The sequence below is a fragment of the Perca flavescens genome, chromosome 6 (genome assembly GCF_004354835.1).
Source record: "Perca flavescens isolate YP-PL-M2 chromosome 6, PFLA_1.0, whole genome shotgun sequence".
Lineage (NCBI taxonomy): Eukaryota > Metazoa > Chordata > Actinopteri > Perciformes > Percidae > Perca > Perca flavescens.
The window spans coordinates 22,492,463-22,514,203 of NC_041336.1; the positions used below are offsets into that span (position 1 = coordinate 22,492,463).

The 21,741-nt window shown below is 40.0% G+C and overlaps 3 protein-coding genes across 9 annotated transcripts in view; 1 reads left to right on the top strand and 2 right to left on the bottom strand.

The window, feature by feature from the left end:
* On the bottom strand, positions 1-10,534 carry smg9 (SMG9 nonsense mediated mRNA decay factor). Of its 4 annotated transcripts, none has more exons than XM_028579537.1 (15): positions 10,463-10,534; positions 9,179-9,337; positions 9,007-9,081; positions 8,349-8,583; positions 8,096-8,193; positions 7,858-7,970; positions 6,352-6,463; positions 5,056-5,151; positions 4,355-4,440; positions 3,020-3,126; positions 2,810-2,917; positions 2,337-2,474; positions 1,989-2,114; positions 1,747-1,891; positions 1-506 (listed from the first exon to the last, which is right to left on the bottom strand). In XM_028579537.1, the coding sequence occupies exons 1-15, from the start codon at positions 10,481-10,483 to the stop codon at positions 428-430; spliced, it is 1,698 nt and encodes a 565-aa protein (XP_028435338.1). In that variant the 5' UTR covers positions 10,484-10,534; the 3' UTR covers positions 1-427. The 4 variants fall into 4 exon arrangements, with proteins under 4 accessions (XP_028435338.1, XP_028435336.1, XP_028435335.1 ...); XM_028579535.1 differs by lacking the exon at positions 10,463-10,534 and adding an exon at positions 9,683-9,769 and having other exon boundaries at positions 2,337-2,471; XM_028579534.1 differs by lacking the exon at positions 10,463-10,534 and adding an exon at positions 9,683-9,769.
* Positions 10,497-14,094, top strand: LOC114556553 (zinc finger protein 70). 3 transcript variants are annotated; one of them, XM_028579529.1, is made up of 3 exons: positions 10,516-10,567; positions 10,882-10,927; positions 11,302-14,094. In XM_028579529.1, the coding sequence occupies exon 3, from the start codon at positions 11,334-11,336 to the stop codon at positions 13,266-13,268; it is 1,935 nt and encodes a 644-aa protein (XP_028435330.1). In that variant the 5' UTR covers positions 10,516-10,567; positions 10,882-10,927; positions 11,302-11,333; the 3' UTR covers positions 13,269-14,094. The 3 variants fall into 3 exon arrangements, with proteins under 3 accessions (XP_028435331.1, XP_028435329.1, XP_028435330.1); XM_028579530.1 differs by lacking the exon at positions 10,882-10,927 and having other exon boundaries at positions 10,497-10,567; XM_028579528.1 differs by lacking the exon at positions 10,882-10,927 and having other exon boundaries at positions 10,513-10,839.
* The window catches only part of kcnn4 (potassium intermediate/small conductance calcium-activated channel, subfamily N, member 4), a 21,902-nt gene continuing 12,789 nt past the window's right edge, over positions 12,629-21,741 (bottom strand). Inside the window, exons 5-9 of one of the 2 annotated variants that reach the window (XM_028579542.1) lie at positions 19,634-19,744; positions 17,144-17,265; positions 15,875-15,944; positions 14,891-15,057; positions 12,629-14,764 (exon numbers count right to left, since the gene is read on the bottom strand). In XM_028579542.1, the coding sequence (XP_028435343.1) occupies positions 14,761-14,764; positions 14,891-15,057; positions 15,875-15,944; positions 17,144-17,265; positions 19,634-19,744 (474 nt within the window). In that variant the 3' untranslated portion in view covers positions 12,629-14,760. The other variant, XM_028579543.1, reaches the window with a different exon arrangement.

Sequence of the window (21,741 nt, forward strand, 5' to 3'; positions counted from 1 at the left end):
TAAAGAATTATATATTTTAATCTGAGAAAACATGTAAACCAAAACTGCAATTACAATAATGGCTTGCAAATTAAAAAAAACTGTCACATTTTGCCTACACATGTGCAGATAACTGGTTTCACCTCTCTTTCTCACCACTGCTGTACAGGTTTCAGCTGTGTCTGTTCAACAGGGCAGGGATACACCACTTTCTGACACGGAGTGCCAAGAGTCCACAGGTTTTCATTCCCACCAAAGTCTGCAGAAAGGTGTCCTGCTTTATATCTGACTCTTCACCACTGAACGGGCTTCCAGTTTCACTTGTCCCTCATGTAGGGTGAAAACGAACATCTCCACTTTCAGAGCCACAATTATTCTTTATGTGACCTGGTTATTGGACATAACAGCTTCAACTGCTATTGGATATGACAGCAGTTCCTCCAAGGTGTTAGCAGAGCAGACGGCTGTACTCGGAGAGGGCCGAGGACTTTTTCACCCCATCCCAGATACGCGCTGCGTAGTGAAACCTGTAAAATCACAACACTTACTGTATACAGACCAGAAATTGTATTCGCTTTGATGAAACCAATGTGTTTTAATGGTTTTTGTGAGATTAAATGTATATGTTTGAGCATTTTGCTTTCAACTGATGTGCATAGTAGAGAGGTATACATGAAATGGCAGTGGGGACATGCAATCTAAGCAATTTACGTGGTATACATTTTAGTTACAACCGACAAGCATGTACAAGAATTTGTGACCATCTTCTTGTTTAAAATGTTCTTATATGTTGATGGGGGAGATGCATAATAAAGGGTATAAGGCAATAAAACAAATAAATACAAACAGAAACTAAATGCTATTCTCTTTTCTCTTTAAATACATTTATATTGACAGTTTAGCAAATAACTAATTAATAAGTCTTGCTTTACAAATACTAGTATTAGTAGTATTAATAGTAGTATGACACAAAAAAGAAATGCTATGTAAATCTCTGTGTTGTTATTACACAAACCTATTCAAATTAATTGTCTGTTTCATTGGCAGAAACCTACTTTATAATAAATAATGTTATATTTGCAACTAAAAACAGCATGAGCAAACTTCTATAAAAAAAATATATGTTGTTAGGCTGCACACAGCACAAACAACCACCACTTGATAATCAGGCAACATGTACATACATGTATCCTGAGAGGCGAAACCCAGAACAAAAAAAGTTCACAAAGCTGCTACTGAATCTCATCGTATCTTTATAAACTCAGATCTTCTCTCATCTGGACTATTCTGGCTGAACAGTAAATGACCAATGTTCAGAGAGACTAAGGTGAGAAACTCAACCTGAAACTTTTAAAAGTGATGGGGAAGGAAATGAAGCACTAAGATTAGAAGTTTCGTCATTTGTGTTATCTTAATGTTTGCCTAATCTGAATTATAGTGGCTTTAGTAACCAAACAAAGCTGAAATTGTAAAAGTTAGTTAAATTTTGAGGGGTGTGGTGAAAGCCAAATGATTAGGCAACAACATTCAATTTATTGTATGTCACGCCCCTCTAGTCTCCTGTCTCTCTCTCTATGCGGTCAATTTTAAAAGAAAGGTGTTAATGGTAAAAATAAATAAATGTCCCTACATCCCTAGTAGAAATGACACTCTTACTGGAATAACATTTCTAGTGTCGTGTTTGGTTGCTTTACTTGGTCTTTGATGATTAGTTTACAATTGATGTTAGAAATTAAAAGTGAGCAAAGAAGAATGTGATGCGTTTACCAGTTCTTTTCGGTGAGGATGGTGTGTGACAACTGACAGCGGGGCATGGCGAGTATTTGGCTGCGGAGTTTTGAAACCATGGTGGAGAAGGCAGGATGTCCTCTGTACCCCGGGAGCAGAGAGAAGAGTGGGTATGCTCCCGACCCTAAACACGGTACAGAGATATTATTTAATCCACATCTGACACGAAACACAGGAGGACAATTGAGTTTTGCCTTATGTGAAGAGAAATTCTCTATGACCTGCTTTAGTCAGATTATCCTCGCCGTCATTCTCCTGCATAGGGAGGAGGAACATGTTGACTTCAGTTGCCAAATAGTCTTGCCCCAAGCCAGGGAAGATATTGCAGTCTAGCATGGATAATTTACCTAAAAACAAACAACATACTGTGGGGTGAGTGCAGGTGTGGCATGATTCATTTTGTTAATCAAATATCTAGTATCAAAATATTAACATAATCAGATCCAAAGTATTGTCCCAAACCATTTGCATTAGATTGATTAATGCCTTCATCACTTCCAGAATTGACTACTGCAACAGCATCCTCTATGGTTCATATAACTCTGCTGGCCGTCTCCTCACACACAAACCTGTTCCCGGGATCACATCACTCCTGTCCTTCAGAACCTTCACCTCCCTGTTTCCCAACACATCCAGTTTAAAGTCCTCCTCTTCACCCACAAAGCCCTCCATAACCAGGATCCTTCCTACTTCACAGACCTGCTCTACTGCCACGCCACCCACCCAAAAAAAAAAAAACTCATCAAAACACACCTCTTCAGGTTAGCTTTCCACATACAATAGTCTTACATTACTCACCTGATAGTTACTGGTTTTATTGTCTTTCATTGTTTTTAATATGCTACACGTGCTGGTTTTAGTTTAAAGTGTTTTTGAGTACCATGTAAAGCACTATATAAATAAAATGTATTATTATATAATGTATTATATATTATTATCTAAGCACAGTTTATACCATTAAACATGATTTGCCCTTAAAAAACAACCATAGTGTGAATAGAATATATGTATGTATAAAGAGAACAGTCTTGTAGTGTTTAACCTTTGTATTTGAGATGAGAGTGGGCCATTAATTTGTCCACCACCATATGCATATTCTTCAGATTCCTTGGGCAGAAATCATCCTGCCTGGCCTTATTCTGGAGGAACACTGGAGGAGGGAGGAATTTAAAGAAGTTGATTTTAATTACAGTAAACCTGGCTGGTGTGTGAGATTGTGTGAGAGTTTTGCATTTCTGCATTAAACAGTCACCTATATGAGGATAGTACTCTGCTCCATCGTCATTGCCTGAAGAACCAGTGCTGTCATGGCTTGCAGACGGAGTGGAAGGTTTGAGCATCTCAGCAGTCTGAAGAAACCTATCCACATACACAAAATTAAAACTTCCTGTGTGGTACCAACATTTGCTTTCATAAAGAAAATAATTGCCTAGGTTGGGTAATTAGCCATCTGTCAAAATACATATGGGCATGTGAATATTGTCTGAAGACATACTTGGAAAAAACGTGCTTTAATTTCTTGACTGTTTAAGATATACAGTACAGGCCAAAAGTTTGGACACACCTTCTCATTCAAATGCGTTTCCTTTTATTTTCATGACTATTTACATTGTAGATTCTCACTGAAGGAATCAAAACTATGAATGAACATGTATGGAATTATGTACTTAACAAAAAAGTGTGAAATAACTGAAAACATGTCTTATATTTTAGTAGCCACCCTTTGCTTTTTTATTAATAAGGGAAAAAAATCCACTAATTGAATTGACTAATGAAAACCATTTCAGGTGACTACCTCATGAAGCTCATTGAGAGAACACCAAGGGTTTGCAGAGTTATCAAAAAAAGCAAAGGGTGGCTACTTTGAAGAATCTAAAATATAAAGACATGTTTTCAGTTATTTCACACTTTTTTTGTTAAGTACATAATTCCATATGTGTTCATTCATAGTTTTGATGCCTTCAGTGAGAATCTACAATGTAAATAGTCATGAAAATAAAGAAACACATTGAATGAGAAGGTGTGTCCAAACTTTTGGCCTGTACTGTATAATTTGTTACATTTGGTTTGAATTGTACTTTACAATAAGTTGTATATTTTGGTTTATTTAGATACTTTCACCGCCAGTGTAATCTACATTCTAGTTTACAGCAAGCAGATTAGCGTTCTTGCTTTTAACTACAGTCATAATTTTCAGCTGTGTGTATACACAGGGAAAGTGTCTTACCATGAGGCTAAAGTTAGTCAAATTATTGATTAGAATTTGCTGTTCACGGGGGTATCTGAACAGATAATGGTGTATTGGACAAGATGACTGAGTGTCAGCACGTTAGACTGGTACATAGCAAGTTATTTTCAACAGGTCTGGATTTGCCGGCATTTCTTGTCTACAAGACCAACTGAAAGATAAACATTATTGAACTTATTAAAAAGCAGAAGACAAATATCCTCTCAAGATACAAAATGAAATACTCAACATTCCTGTGGGGGGGACTTTGAGAGCTAACCTCTTCTTTTGTCCTGTGAACCTGGACACAGACTATGACACAGATGCAGATTGCAGATAAGCAAAACCTACTAAACCTACCTGTAGAGGTTTAAGTCTGTGAACCAGTCTTGAACCACAATAACCACATGGCACACTGTAAACAGGAAGGCAGCGATCTGAAGAGACTGTAGACAGATTAGACAGAGTGTACAAATGTGGTTACATGAGAATGTGGGTGTACAGTAGAATTAAAATGACAACTAAACTGTCGAACTGATGAATTACTGCACTAAAGACACATATTAGTCCCTATAGCAGTGGTTTCTATCGTAGAGTAAACTGAAGACCCCTGACAAAGTGACATATTTTATGGATATTTCATATTATATTTCATGCATAACAAAAACAGTACTGAACAACATAACTTTTACAATTAACCCAAATAGTGAGTGTAATAACTGCAGGAAGTCTGTGTAAAACAAGCTATCTGGATGAATGAATATTGCATCCAAGATGAGTGTTCCTGTTATTTTTTTAGGAACTATTAATGCAATTCTCTGTATTATTTATTTTTTATCTTTAACAATCATGCATACCTAATAGGTTTATTTTTTTTTTTAAATGCAGAGATAGCAGAGGGGGAAGGCTCTGTGAATATACTGTAGCAGCTTGTGTTTGTGGATTTATTTACATAGTTTATACCACTTTACATTTTACATGTTTTAAAGTTTATATAATCACAGCTATCACATAAACAACTAGTGCTTTCACCAACTGCCATCTGCAGGCCAGCCACTGACCTGCATCTCAACATATGTGTGAGGGAGGTTGTACTCTGGAGGCAACTTCCGATCGTTGTTGATGAGGTGGTCGAGAATAGATGGGCTGAGCATGGGCTGAAGAAACAAAAGAGGCATTCACACACAACTTATCAATCCTCAACATACAATCCTTAAAGGCCGCATGACATGCTGCTTTTTGGATGCTTTTATATAGGCCTTAGTGTTCCTCTAATACTGTATCTGAAATCTCTTTCCCGAAATTCAGCCTTGGTGCAGAATTACAGCCACTAGAGCCAGTCCCACAATGCGCTTTCCTTAGGATGTGCCATTTCTGTGTCTGTAGCTTTAAATGCTATTGAGGAGGAGAGAGGGTGGAGCAAGGTGGAGGGTGGGGGTGTGGCCTTGACCAACTGCCACTTTGCTTGTTTGAAAGCCATGATGTCTCTCTCTCATGGGCGGGCCAAATTCTCTGGGCGGGCAAAGCAGAGAAAGGGGAGGTAACCTTGCTCCTTATGACCTCACAAGGAGCAAGATTCCAGATCGGCCCATCTGAGCTTTCATTTTCTCAAAGGCAGAGCAGGATACCCAGGGCTCGGTTTACACCAATCGTCATTTCCAGCCACTGGGGGACCATAGGCAGGCTGGGGGAATGCATATTAATGTTGAAAAACCTCATAAAGTGAAATGTTCATGCCATGGTACATTTAAATACAGTGTTTTATAGTCTAACCGTAACTACTGTCTATTTCAAAGTCACATTTCAATTTACACAGGTAATAGTCTATATCGACGACAATTCATTTAGGGGTTTGCTCCTGTGCCGCCCGAGGTTCTGCTGGATGTCCCTCATTTTCGGCCGGATGTTCCTTACCTACTGCTTTTCTTTGTGTTGGCATTCTAAACACCAGTGGATTTATGAGGACTATGGTTGACTGCTCCTAAGATCTCTGCAGGGTATATTGAGACAGTTAGCTAGACTATCTGTTGAATCTGAGTTTTCTGTTGCACAACTAAAACAACTTTGAATGTTCCAACAAAACAAGTTCCTTCCCGAGACTTTTTTGGTGCTTAGCACCGCCCGAGACGATGGGAGAAAAACGTGATTGGTTTAAAGAAATGCCAATAAACCAGAGCACGTTTTTCTCCTATCCTGGAATGCTGTGTGGACTAGCCAGACTTTCCTCCACAGCGGCTGTACAGATAGGTCTGGCAATGCAAGACTACACAGGTAATGACTTACTTAGACTCTGACAGAGCAAATAAAAAAATACTACAGAAAAAGAAACGGTCACAGTATTCACAATACTTTCGTACCTGTGTATCCAAGAAGATGACTCTCTCCTGTGTAATAAAGAAATCAATGCCTGTGCTCTGGTTTCCTCCTCTTTCCTTGATTTCTTGAGTCTGGGCTCTGAATACATAGCCCCTGTGCAAACAAACACGCATTACATCAATTAAAGTCACTGCACTAGTTAAGCCAAAAGAAAAGAATGTATAGCATCTGCGAGTAACAAATGCATAGATAGGGTGTAAAAGTCTAAATAAGAACTTTAGTTAGTACTTCTAATTTCCTCTAAACAAATAGCATTTGTATTACAATGTCCACACACCAGACAACCATATGGCAGTGTCACACACTGAACGGATTTGAAACAAATAAAGTAACAGTATCTGAAAAATCACTCAACTCTGCAGAGGCAGATGGGTCAATATATTATATAATATATATTCTAGTATATTCTATAGTATAGTATATTCTAGTCTGTTGTGGCCAGCGCTCTGTTCTCCTCTGCCATCTGCTGGGACAGCAGCATCGGAGCCAGCCACACAAACTGACTGAATAAACTGATCAGGAAGGCTGGCTCCGTTATTGGCTGCAAACAGGAGACATTTGAAGCTGTGGTGGAGAGGAGGTCACTGAACAAATTGTTATCTATCATGGATAACCCCGACCACCCTCTCCACCTCACACTGGTCCAACAGAGGAGCACCTTCTCTAAGAGGCTCCGACAGCTTCGATGTCGCACGGAGACAAGACTCATATACATCACAACTGCACTGAATGCACCTTGCACAACCTTGCATAATAGGTTTTTTCTACATCCTATCATTACTAGTGAAACCGTTGTACATTTTACTCCTCAACTTGCACATTAAGTTTATCTATATCTATTGAAACAGTTGTACATTTTATTTCCAAATTGTATATATTTTAAATATTGCTCGTGTAGTATTCTATTATTATTTCATGTATATTGTTTCCTATTATTTAATGTATACTCTGTATGTGTGCTGCGTCTGATATTTTGCTGCTGCAACACCGTTATTTTTTTTTGGGATCAATAAAAATCTATCTAATCTAATGGGACTATTCTCGTCCTGATTAAATTTAACTTTTTTTTTTAGATGATATATTTTACTGGTGATGTCACTGGCGTAACAATGCTGTTGTTTTAGACCAATCTGTAGTACAGGTTGGTACTGTACTGACAGTACTGTAAGTCTAACAGTCCCTTTAACTGGCAGATTATAATACCTAAATTGCAGTCCTTCTAGGTTTAGATCTCCTCATACGGTAAACACAAATGAGGAACACACTGTATTATTGTTTCAAATTCCTCTTACATACTGGATTACATTTATCTGTCATTATTGGAAAGCCTCATCCTCTTTAGCATCATTTAACTGTGACTTTTTCATGGTTCAACTTCAGTTTTTAGCGAATATTCTTTTCACTGTTGATAAATGAAACATATAATTTGCACATAACCGAGCAGTTTACAAGCTTGAGCTCATTGTTGGTGTTACAACCAACCTCACCTTTGATCTTCCTCTGGAGTATTGGCAGATAACAGTGACATGATTGTAGATTTCCCACTTCCCTGCAGGCCAATGACTCCCACCACCAACATATCCGTCTGGTCCCTCAGATACTACAACAAATGACAACAAAACACAACTTCCTTTGAGTTCATACAGTACAGCATAATGAAAACACTAAAACATCCTTCGATACAATGGCTACACAATGAACTAAGTTCATTAAACATGAACTCACCTCCATGGCACTGTCACACCAATTCATCTGATCATCCACAAGCTTAATGCTGTGCTTCATCTTCTCCGGAGGGAGGAGTTTAGACTGGCCCACCATGGCTGGAAATCATATGAAAACATTCAAGATTTACTTTTGTTTTCTCTGCACATTTAATTTGGCCTTAATGAGTGCATCCAAGTAGAGTATTCCTAAACATGGTAACTGACATTTACAAAAATAAAACATTATTTTTGTGAAATCTACAAAAACTCACGGTCAACAGCGCTGCTTGATGCAGATGCACCCATTCCTCTGTTTTGGATCTGGTAAACAGGCTGGGTGGGTCGCTGCCCTTCCCTCTCCATCTTGGAGGGCCCAGGACCAGAGGGCTGAGCTGCCGCTTCGGGAGGGGTGCCCGGCTTCCCTCCATCGTCCCGGGCTTTCATTAGCATAATGGGCTTCTCCAGGACTGGAGCTCCACTGATGGGTGCATTCTGTGACGGCTTGGCCTTAAAAAATGATGACAACAGCACCAGCCAATAGGTCACATGACTGGATTGGTAGACAAGCTTAATACATATACAAACTGTACTTCTATAATGATCACCAATTAACTGGGACACATTTGTTTTGGCATTGCAAATATAGTCCTAAATGTAAATGTACATTTGTACATTGCCTTGCACAAAATATATTAATGAAAAATTAAAATGAGTTTGGCAAAAAATAGCCAAACTTTCTTCTCAAACGTAACAGACATGATGTTTGATTTTAAATATTGCATTCACAATAATGCATAGTTTTACTTTGCAGTCAATTGGACAATCCTACAAACAAAATGTTCTGATGTCTTTATTATTGTATGTATTATTTTTTGTTTTCAGTGAGGAGAATTACAATACGAGCTGAGTAACTGAGATCAGCCAACGTACCCTTTCCCCAGGGGGTTTTGCAAGAATGATGGGGGTCTTCTGAATAAGTGGTCCTGGTGGATCCTCGCTCCCATCCTGAACAGACACATTAAAGTGAGGTCAAAAGTTAAAACCAGCAGTCACAACAATGCAGACACATGAGAGCATGGGTTTGTATTATAGCTAAAGTTACCCTTCGTTCTCTCGGTTGATATTCTCGGTCCCTACTGGGACCGGACAGATTTTGCCCAGGAAGTCCAGCATCTCTGTCTCCTCGGCGTCGCCTCCTCCTGCGTCCCTGCCCGTACATCCCGGGCTGGCTGTGGCCGGACTCGGACATGTCGCTTCTCACCTGATTCACCACAGAAGCACAACTGATATGTAAACAGTAAGCTAGCTAACGACAAGAACCCAGTTCAAAGCAGAGGTGAGCTAAATATAATGTTACTTTCACTAAAATATCTCAGAACCTATAAATCTGCTTTCAACTACTAGCAATCATTTGACTATTACTGTCGTTGACGTTTAAAGCCATTTAGTAGTGACAATGGTCGTTAGCTAAAGCTTTCCGTTAGTGCGCTTGTTTCAGAACTCGGCGTTCACCGTTAAGATACGATAATGGACTGGTTCTTGAATATCAATGCGCTGAAAGAAACTCCACCCGCCTGAAATTCATTTTCTTATCAATCAAACAAACCTTGTTCGTCGGGTAAATTAAGTCGTCATGAAACATCGTAATGATATGGGTAGTTCCGCTGTCATCATTTCGAAGTGTAGATATACAGTACCAGCACTTTCTCGTTCAAGTGAATGGGAAAGGACACAATGTAAAAATATTGGTTGGATTCTATGGTTGGATTCAGGGACTGCTGTGTGTTAGTATATGTGCATGGTATTGTAATTATTATATTGCCTATTATATTTCTTTTTCGATTTTGCCTATTACAAAGGACGTTTTTCCTCGCCACTGTCGCACCAAATGCTTGCTCTGGGGGAGTGTGGTCTCTAGACCTACTCTCTGAAAATGTTCCCGAGATAACTCCTTGTTATTTGACACTATAAATAAAATGTAACTGAATTGACTGTAAATAAATTATTACTACAGTCCATACAGTAACTTATATAAACGCTGTTCAAGTTACGATTCTCTTCCAATAAAAACAAAGCTTATTGATTCAAATTGTTAGTCTAAATGTGTGTTGCGTTAAATCCGTCATAACGTTTTCAGTTAATCAAATTAAAATAATAGCATTACGTTAATATCAAAAACGATTTAGCCCTGAATTTTTGAGACCTCCAGCTGCATCTGGGAGGTGTATGCGTTCTCTTAATACATCTGTCCATGTTATCCACATCATAGACAGTATATATATATATATATATATATGTGTGTGTGTGTGTGTGTGTATATATATATGTCAAATATCATGTGTCTGCAATTTAACATGAAATTCATTTTCTTATCAATCAAACAAACCTTGTTCGTCGGGATGCACATGCAGCCTCTGATGCATCCCTCTTCCGGGTTTAACCGGATATGGAGGAGCTCTTTGAGTGGACGCCATCAAAAAAGACTTCAAACGTAACATTTGAAGGGTTTTTCTTTTTGTTATGTAGCTACTGAATAGTATTTGAATTATTGCCACCTGTACAGATGGATGCGTTTCAGACACAGATCTTGGATAGAGGATATAATAACGTTATTTCTCCGAAAAACGGAATCATTACATACAAGTTGACGTTAACGCTAACGTTAACGTTAGCTGTTTGTATTTTTTTAAGTAACGTTAACAGTTAACGTTAACTGACCAGGACGAACCGTCACCTTCTAGTTTGGATTCATAGATATCTATGGTTTGGATTCATCAAATATTTCACCTTTGCTCTGTGCTGCAGGCTTCAGTGTTTGGTCCAGTACTCGTGGCCATAGCTAGCTAGCTAGGTGAGTAACGTTCTGCATGTATTTAGTCGTAAACGAAAGTATTGTACAAATTACAAAACTGAACTTTACACCTGATGATGATTTTAGATGAAAAGTCAGAGCATAGCCAAGTTGGTGGGCTTCTGTCTGGGGACTATGACATTCTGATAATTGACTCAAACGAATTAGCAACAATGATAAGATATTAACTGATTTTTTTTTTTTTTAATCAGTTTATAGTAGTATTATTTCAGCTCTGTACATATATAATAACTGTAGTTTTGGCAGAATCTATTAAATAGTTGTCTGCTATGATGCTTGCATAAAACCTGTAATATGGATTTATTACCAAACATTTTTTTAAGTGATTCTGTCCATTTTGCTTTTAATTACAGACTGCCCAGTGGTTTGCCTGGACCAGCTCCTTATGTCTGAAGGCTCAAGCAGTGATGAAGAATGGCCGCTGGATGCACACCCCGTGGCGAAATGTTGGGAGTGTGGCAAAAAGTTCAGCAAAATAACTAGCTTGCTCTCTCACTACAAAAGCCACAATATCAGAGCTACCTGCCACATCTGCAAGGTCACTTTCCGACGCCTGACGTCACTATCCATGCACCTGGATAACGCACACTCCCCACCCCTTTGCAAAAAGTGCAATCAGTCTTTCAGTAACGGGTGGGAGTTGAACAAGCATGCAGAGACACGTTGCATGGGTTTAATGCCATTTCAAGAAGCTCCCTCTTTGATTTCAGCTATCATATATCAGAATAGTGACAACTTTCCTATTGACGCGGCTGCACAGCAGAGCATAAAGTCTGTGCTCCGTGACTCAGTGTCTGAGTTGAGGCCTCAACAAAGAATTGAGATGGAGCCTGAGAGAGCGGAGACATCTAAAAACAGCGTGGAGTATACAGTGGGTGAAGATGATAATGATGTTGACATGGAAAGTGACTGTGAGAAAGCCGATGACTCAGCAAGCACTGAATCTGATGACGAAGATAAGACACACTCTCAACCTGCAGACTTGTGTCCAGATGATCCAGAATCAGATGGGGGCTCAAGTTCAACTGAATCTTCCAGTGAACCTTCTCACAGTCCGCACACTGACACCCCCCCTGCAGCCCTTCCTGCTGTCGATAGTTCAATGTGTGCTGCGTGTGGTAGAGGGCCGTTTCGGTCAATGAAGCTTCATTTGCTGCACTGTAGTGGTGTAAAGGTAAAATATCAGTGTTCGGTGTGCAAGAAGCTCTTTCTAACTGAGAGGTCTCTAAAAGAACACTACATGCCTTTGTATTCCTGTGAAATCTGCGGCCAAGTTTTCCCTAACAAGAACTCGTACCATCACGAGCAGTGTCCCGTGGGAACCAAATCACCTCTGGTCCTCTTTTGTCCCGAGTCAATGCCGCAAGCGTGTAACATATGCAAATCCTTTTTCACCACTGCCAAAACCTTATTGAACCATGTCACCAAAGTTCACACGTCAGTGGTCAGCACCAAGGTGTGCATTATTACCAATCCATCAGTGTTGACTGATAAAAAGGTTTTGTCAGGTTACCGTGGCACCGCAGCCCTGTCAGCCATCAGTAGTCCCAATGTAGTCAACCAGGTCCTAAATGGAAAGCTCTGCGTAGGCCAGACCCATGCAGGGTCTCTGTCTCGGCCTTCCTTTCTCTCGACCTCCCTCGCAGGCAGACCTCCGGCCACTATATACAAGGCGTACTCTGCTGCACCTGTCCGATTGGGGAAAGACGGTGCCTTCGGTAGACCCACCCAGCCTTTAAGCCGTCTCTCTGCACCTTTATTCGTCCCTCCTGGTGCCGCTGACAAAACTCCAGCCACTGTGGCCTGTGGCCCTGTCACCCCACCAATGCCCACTATTGTGGCCATGTTTGAGAACGACAGCCAGGGCGTCGCTTTGATGAAACGTATGAACACAGGCTGGCGCTCCAAGGCCTCTTACCCCTGCAGGCAGTGTGGTGCCATCTTGCGGCAGCCCTCCCTCATCATCAGCCACCGCTACCTCCACCGAGGCCGCCGCTCACACCAGTGCCAGTGCGGCCGAGCTTTTAAGCACCGGCTGCACCTGTTGCGGCATTGCGTTCAGCACGCGGAGACCATAAGCTACATCTGTGTCAGCTGTGGGGAGACTTTCACAGGAGCAAAACTCTTAGCTGAGCACATGAAGGGCAAGTCACGGAAGAAATCGCATTCTGCACGTACATGGAAACTTAAAGTCAAGAGAAAGTGCAGAATGCCCTTTACATGCGACTGTGGCCAACTCTTTTTTAGGCCTTCGGCTTACATATGGCACCAACTTAAAAACGGGGCAAAAACGAAACAATTGAAGACGCCCTTGGAATGACAAAGCGGACCCATCGCTGGTTTCTCCATGGCTTCTAGGTACTCTTCTCCAGCTCTGTGCACCACACTTTAAAACAAAGTGTTAGATGAAAAGGGATCTTTGACATCTGATTGTCACTGTTTTGTTTATTTTTGTAAGAAAAAAAAAATCAAAGCAAAATCACATACACATTCATTCTTAATGGCTTTTAATTATAAGCGTGTCCTGGATGGTTGTTAACATGTTTTCACCATGTGCAAATGATACATTGTAAGAAATGTTAGAACAAGTTCCTCATCAGTTCTTTTGAAAACACACCCAAGTACAAATTAATCCACTAGGAACGACACATCAAAACTCCAGTTTATCCTCCAGAGCAAGAGTAAATCCAGTTTAGCCAAAATGTTCTCACAAAGTGCATTCTTATCAGTGAGGTTTGTGTGGGAGTTTCCGACTCCTCTTGTTTTTACTACAGCTGATACAAATGTTATGCTCTTAACTGTGAAACATTGTAGATGTCTTGGTTTTCAGATTTTAAAAATAGCATATGATTATTTTATTTTTTATATATAGTTGTTATATAATCTTCATGGTTTTAATGTTAATGGTCCTCAATATTATGTAGTTTACATAATTTATGTCCACTAGATGGAGCTGTGGGTTGCTAAAAGACAACCCACCCTCACATTGCATTGTTCTCAGAGCAGGTGTAAACTGTTAGAAGATTTTCCTGCATCATTTGATAACAACCTTAAATGTTCACATGAATCTTTGAGTTTCAGATGACATCCCTTAAAAGCCCAAGCACAGTTTGAAATAAAGGTTTCTTCCACAGTGCTTGAATTGACATTTAGGTTTTTTTTTTCTCTGTTATGAGCATCAAAACACATTTCATTCACAATTCACTTGGTGGGTTAGGGGAAAGCAGAACAATGAGGACTTGTTGGCAGTTGTATTATATTCAAAATTCCTGTTTGCAAACAATAATCAACCATTTAACCATTAAACTGTCTGCTAATGAAAAAGAGCATTTGCAAGAGTTTTTTTATACAACCGATTAGGCTAACACTAAAATATTGCATGAAATTTTAAATAAAATGAACATGTAAAAATAGGTATCTTATTCCACAGGAATAAGCAATGACAGAAGCCCATCAATGAAACTTTACAAATAGTTAAAAGAGCAAGCTCTGGAGCCTGTGCACCGTCACAAATATATTAAATATATGCTGAAAACACAACAGATTTATCAAAATGCGCTGCGTGATCCTCGCCACAGTTATTGGAAGTCTTGTTTTATCTGTATACTTTTACAGCTATGAGTCACTGTGCAGTGCACTCAGCACAGGGCCAGAAGATGAGATCTTTAGTAGGTATGCCAGTCCTTCAAGTGGTTCAGCATGTTAAGAGTCTGGAGCAGCTCCGGGTGGAGAGGATTTACCATCTCACTTTGAGTACTGTAGATGAAACACTGACAAACACTATCTGTTTTCCGTAAGCGTATGAAGCCATGTCACCTGCAACAACAAAAAAATCAACCAAAAAGGGTGTTATTTTCCTTAGCAGGTACGATTCAGCTTAGATACCACATCCTACTTGAGAGCAGATCTGTGCAACGTCGCTGGCAGCTAAGTATTGTTTACCTGATCTCTGGGTTTCGGTGACGTAGAACCTGAGACAGCAGCTCAGAGGTTTGTTGGAAGCAGCGACTCAGCTCGTCAAGCTTCTGCTCCATGGAGAGGATACGCTGCTCCAGCTCCCGATAGGAGTTGTTCCAACTGGCACTGAGGTCGCACATGATCATCTGCATCTGTTGAAATCAGACACACAATGCAAATGCAAAGTTTTTTTTTTATTATTTACAAGTGGAAAACACTGGGAGTCAAACTACAGCCATAAATCTAATATTACTAAACATTATGCTGAAACATTTTAAATGTATGGTGCTGATTTATAATGAAGCTTTGGAGAGTTGATGTCTGTGACTCACTGGGACAGACTCGCAATCATCCCAGTGTTGCCAACAGAAACTGTGTCACTACATTTGGCAGCCCTTTTAGCAACTTGGTTAAAAAAAAAGAAGCCAACAGCAACAAATCTAGTTACTTTTTTAGACCTCTATGCTCGCTGTGGCTCAGGCTCAGCTGCACTCAGTCAGTAAGAGAGAGCAGCATGTTCAGTTTACTGCACGGCAGTCAGACTGTAACTAGCTGATTGCAAAATGGCCATGGCATGGTTTAATATTGACATGTTACCAAGGGGCTACACTTGCAGTCTGAAAAAATAGGATTTTTTATATATGTATATATATAAATCAATCAGGAAAATGTTTAATTGCACAAATGACACAATAATGCATCCCACCTGGTAACGTCTTTATTTCTTGGGTTTCTTCCACATGGAAAACCTTTCTGGGTTTGTTAATTCCTGACACAAATGACTCCTGAGACATTTTATGGAGATTTTTTAACGAGCATTTAATGTGTCTGAACACCTAGCAATAAACAGCAGATTGTAAAATACTGCGTAATAGTCTATGTAAGTAGTGAATGTTTTAGGGGGATCTTTGTCATCTTATTTTGCATTAGCCTTTCCAATGTAACATTCCAGTGACAGCTGTCGCTTACCTTAGGGAGGTCCACCATCTCACTGACGTAATCTCTCAGTTTTTTTTGTTTGAGGCGTAAATGCCGAAATCTGTGCAGAAAGAGAAGGTTTGATAGATCTCAGTCATGTGGAAGTATTTCAAACATAATTGCATAATATTAATTTTATGTTCTAGTGCAAGACTATGTCTTTGATTTCAAAAAAAGAAGAAGAAAAAAGCCAATATGATAATACTATGTGTAGAATTCAGGTTATATCTATGGTTTAAATGCTCCAATGAGTTCTGAAGTGCATATCTACGGATGGAGCATCCTATGTTTGGAATAATAGAACAGTCCTCCTGGCACCACACAGAACCCCTGATTTGTTGAGGAAAATGCTGGCAACTGAGTATTCCACTACTCAACCTGCAGGAGTCGTGCTGTTTGTTAAATAGCTATAAAACATTGCTAGAAGGGTTTTGACATATAAAGGTGGAAAGGGCTAAATTTAGTATCTGGCATATCTGGGGTGGATGAAACCACCGAAAAAAAGATATATGGAAAGCTATATTGCAATCAAGCAGCCAGTCTCTGAAGACATTAGAGTGGTGGTCTCATTCCAGTATGATGTTCTTAATCCCAAAGTGTGGAGATGCCTCCCGCTCACACTTTCCACAGTGTATTTATTTATAGTGGCTCTGCCCGGGTTAAAGCAGGAAGCAAACCCCTCGAACCAGGCTGACACACACTCACACATGATCCTGTTGTCAGAGTAATGAAGCATACAATCACACTTCTGGACTTCCTGCCTTGTGCAATACACTTGTTCTTAGAAGCTCGGGCTTAATAACAACAGGACACCACTTAAATGGAAAAATATGTTCCAGCTGAATGAAGATGGCTCCGCATTACAATAGTTCCCTCGTCTTTTTTTGTGAGACGTGCTTCAGAAGATGTATACTGTGTTGTGTATTACTGTCAAATTATACTGTAAATAGTAAAAACGAATTATTAATTATGTTCCAGCATGTCTAAAAACTTTGCCTTGAATTCTGTGTAATAAAAGTGTGGACCCTTGTTCCCACATGTCCTGCTCACATAAGAGGGCAACAAATTGAATTAGTAATCTGAATCAGTCATTAAAAACTGTGACTATGTGGTTAAGAATGTTGACACTAAGTTAATGACCCATAAAATACACATGTAAGTCAGACAACCCACCACCCATGTACATCCCTCCCCCAGATACACACACACACGCTACAGACATCCTACCTGCACCTATCGATTTGCGATACAGTAACTCACACTCTGATGGCTTCCAGAAGGCATCTCTGGTGTTTTCGGTGCTCACCACGGTTACCCTTTGTGAGGTTTGTGCGGTGCAGAAGCCAGCACTCTCTGAGCACATTAGCAGCAGCGTGGCGGATCTGGTGAAGAGAGAGAAGCATCCAAATTGACGGTTAGAAACCATGGAGGTTGCAGTAGCACAAACGTGGTAATAAGACCATCAAGATAAAGTCAGTTAATTAGCTTGCAAGCTTGACTGACAAAAAACACAGCGCTTATCATGTTCCTTAGACAGAATCTGCTTCATATCAATCATTAGTAAAAGTATGAGTCATCCAAGGCAGATGATTGAAACCAGATAGTCTTTTCTGTTGAACTATTTTGCTCTATGGTACTGATTTCAGATACAACAGAAGAACTAGGAAGGAGATGCTTATATACAAGAATTTGAAGAAGAGGCCACACAGACTAGAAGTGAGGTTTAGACATTGTCTGGTATCACCTTTTTGCACCTTTCTCTTTGATTCTATTCATGTCTGTTTGTCTTCCTGCACAAATCACTGTAAGTGCCCAGTGATGATGTCACTCTGGCCCTGTTGTGAGGGTTATTAATAGAGGCTGTCACTGTCTGCATCCAGATGTCTTCCCTTGTTCCCCCTTGTGCCAGATAGCTCAGAAGGATGCACACACAAGCACAAACACACACACACACACACACACACACACACACACACACACACACACACATACACAGGCCAGAACAACCAACATAAAGATGAACCAAGTGACAGGATGCAGCCACCAGAGAAAGGAAATGGTTGTATCCTCCAAAGCAGTGCACCTTCTACAGTCAGACGCTGCTTTACAGTTTGGTGAAAATCTGTAGCACTGCATGCAAAACAAATGCTGATTCTAGGAACTCTATTAATCATAACACATTCATGTATAGTCCTAAGACACTTCTCTGGCTTTATGACAATGTTTCTTTGTAAGCATTTACATATGTATTTAGCCTATCAGACACTTCCTTCTTCCCATCAATAACCAAACATTTGAATCCTGTTCAAGCCTACAAAGAAAGTCATTTGCATGCCATTTCCAAACATGCACTCACAATCACACGTACGTAAGCTCAACCAGTTTCCTGCCCATCGCTGCACCGTCTTGAGCTGACACAAGTTTCTTTCCTGACAGGGATCGGATAATTTCCTCTGTTTGACGCCTTGAAAATGCTATAAAGGGGTTGGCGCTTCCCTCCTCTTTTCCCACACTATCCTGTCCTCTGGTGTCTCTTATTTAAGAAAGAGAACCATTCGAATAAGACTCGAAAACCAAAACATGCATGCGACACGGAAAGTAGTGACGCTTCCATCCTGGCTCCTCCATCCGCTTTATCATTCTCCCTATGTGTCTTGCTACACTGCAGTTACCTCGGATGGAAGGGAGGGCAGTCGACTGTTTACTAAATGTTTACATAGGGAAGTTTATATAATTATTGGATAAATATTATCACAAAATATGAGCCACTATTTCCAGGTTCTACAGCTGAAATATAAAAATCACACTTTTGTCACACGTTATATTGAACATTCAAATTTAGATCTGTATCTCTTTGTCAAAGTTTTAAAGTGCAAAGGCTTATTTTGTGACATGACTCTACACCTCCTAGACGCAGCGGCCGTGGGTTTGACTGTGACCTGCGGCCCTTTGCTGCATGTCATTCTATCTCCCCTTTCACATCTTCAGCAGTCCTAAATAAAGGCCTAAAAAGTGTATCTGACCTATATTTAGCTGTTAATGTGTTAATAATTGTAATTGAACTTGTGTAAAGATTCTGTTTTCATTAAATCCTCCGCAGAAAATGGCTGAATGCTGCTGTGGTTTTCGTCGACCAAACTTTTACATGATTTGGCCCATTCAACACAAATGACATATTTTACATAACTGACAAGCATTTTCCAAAGCATAGCAAAGTGTTTTACTTTTTTTTTTGAGTTATGTTATTGTTGTCTGGCACTGCAGAACAGACTTTTCAAATCATTCTGCACTACCACAGCTGCATTACCACGCAATGTTCCACAATAAACACAGACATGTGATAGATTACCTAAGTTAAACAAGTTTCAAGTTTCTGCAAGCTGACTTTCATACAGAAATTAAAGGAGAAGGTACATTCAAAAGTCAAAAAATATTAAAGCATAGAGAGTTAGCAGTAACGTAAAGAATGCATGATTTGTAGCCAAAACATGCCAAAAATACTGGTATCTTCTTTGAAGTGTCAGATGAAGCCTGTTAGAGTGATGCAAAGGATAAGAAACAGCAAAATCCCAAAAATGACCGTCCATTGACATCAAAAAGTCATATTTCTGATAAAGAAACTGTTGCAAAGAATAAATCACAAATAGATGAGATGCCATGTTGTTCTTATAGTATTACAGTGTTTTCATAATGTAAACTATAACATTATAACATACATTTGTTGAATAACTTCACTGATTTTGCTCTTACCCGTTTAGAGATCTGGATGTCCAGCATGAAGAAGTGCACATGTTTCTCTCCTTTGTTCAACGCCAGCATCTTGGTAACGACTGCCACCAGCATAGCAGTGCAGGCTACACCCTAAAACCCAACACACACACACACACACACACACACACACACACACACACACAGTTGGCATGGTTACTAATATATCTACCATCTGCCTGTCTTCTCAATAGTCATGTAAGCGTTTGAGACCCATCCTGGATACTGTAGTGACATCGACAAGGCAGAACTCAAGAGATGCTTTTGCAGTCTGAACTTGTCTAAATCCTCAAAAGTGGGTCTTGTGTGTTTTGGCTCCACCATTCCCCTCAAGGGAAAACACTTCTTCAGAAATCTGAATGTTGATCTTCATACCTCATATGGTTTTGTCCAATAAATCAAAGTTATATTTACACAGAGAGTTTATAATGGTTAAAAACAGGCCTCTGTGGCACTGCTATAGTGCTGCTTTCCTCCGAGAATAGCTGTGTGCTATTGCTGGACAGGGAACCACAGAATGATGGTGAGGATTCAGATAGGGCCAAAGAGCGAATTACATCTACATACTCACACAAATAGAGACATCACAGGAAACACAGACAAATCACTGCACTGATTTCATGTCCACCATAGATAATGATAAAAATATTTACCTGCTGTCCTCTTTTCAGCGTGCATTATAAAGAGAGACAGAAAACCAGAGAGGAAGATCAAGCATGAGCATAAGAAAGCACAGTTTTAAAAGATATATTTAACCTTCACTCCAAGTGCAACAAAATATCTATAATTACACTGTCTGTGAAACCTGGGAGGTACAAACTCTGTCCTTGGATCCATCCACACACAGCAGTGGGATGCAAACAGCGTTGTCAACCCCTGAACACAGCTGCAAATTAAGTTATGGCTGGAGTCGAGAAGAAGTGCTGAGCTTAGAGGCGTTCAGCCATGTTACAGGTGTGAGAGACCCAGTGCCTGGCTCCCAAAACTGCCCTGATGGGAGTAGGAAATTTATTTTTTTCCAAATCACAGGCACAGGTTGGCACACCCTCCTGTTGTGGTGGTGCCAAAGGCAATAAACCACCTAAAAATGGATATGGTGGAAAGTTTTCCCTTATAAGGATGGACGCTTATAAAAACAAGGGAGATGGAGAAAGAGAAAGAGAGGAAAGACTGTTTTCCACTCTGTCACAGAGGTGTCTGAACCAGACTCGTCCACATCCAGAATCACGGTGGTGACTCTTACCTGCTTGTACCAGAATTTAACGCAGCAGAGGTGAGGCAGTGAGTCATAGTCTATTGCATGTTTAAACACACAGCCACTCCTCACTCTCAGTGACTTATTGTTGATCTTACCTTACTGTAACTCTTTGTTTTAATCATCCATCTCTATCTCTGACCATCCATTCCACCTTTGCATGACCATAAAACCACAATATTATGCTGTTACTTTAAGAAATGCACTTTGAGAGGTTCCTTTTGCTCTTATTTGCTCCTACTATTTGAACCGACTGTTTTATATACTTGACTATCTCTGGGGGATAGTTTTAGTTCTTCCTTTTATTATTCTATGACATGAGATAAACAATTAAGCAAAATTGAACGTTAATGTGTCAGATATTACAATTTCTTCTCAAGCTATGAAAAAAGAGAAAAGTCAGTGAGCACAAAAAAACGATGACATCACACTCCATGCAGATGATTTGTGAGGACTGCACAGCGGCCGCTGCATGGTGAAAGTTTCCCTGCTTCAGTCCTTTCGTGTGAGTGCCTGGTACCACAAAGGTCTTGCAGAAACACAAGCCATTTACAGCTGTGATCTAAATTGTACACATGCACACACACACACACACACACACACACACAAGGGAATGAAGGCATTCAGATCTGTCAGCACCACTAGGGTGTGCAGCTGGGCAAAAAGGGTCTAATGTATCCAAGAAAACTAGTGCAGAATAGGCTGTGATTGTTAGGGAAAACTCAGGGGCAGCTTGACTCTGGATACGTAAAGGTTAGGGAGACTTTGATGACTTACACAGAAGCATTTATAAATTTCGATTGAGGAGACGTAGGTTTAAGCAGTAAAGCTCAAC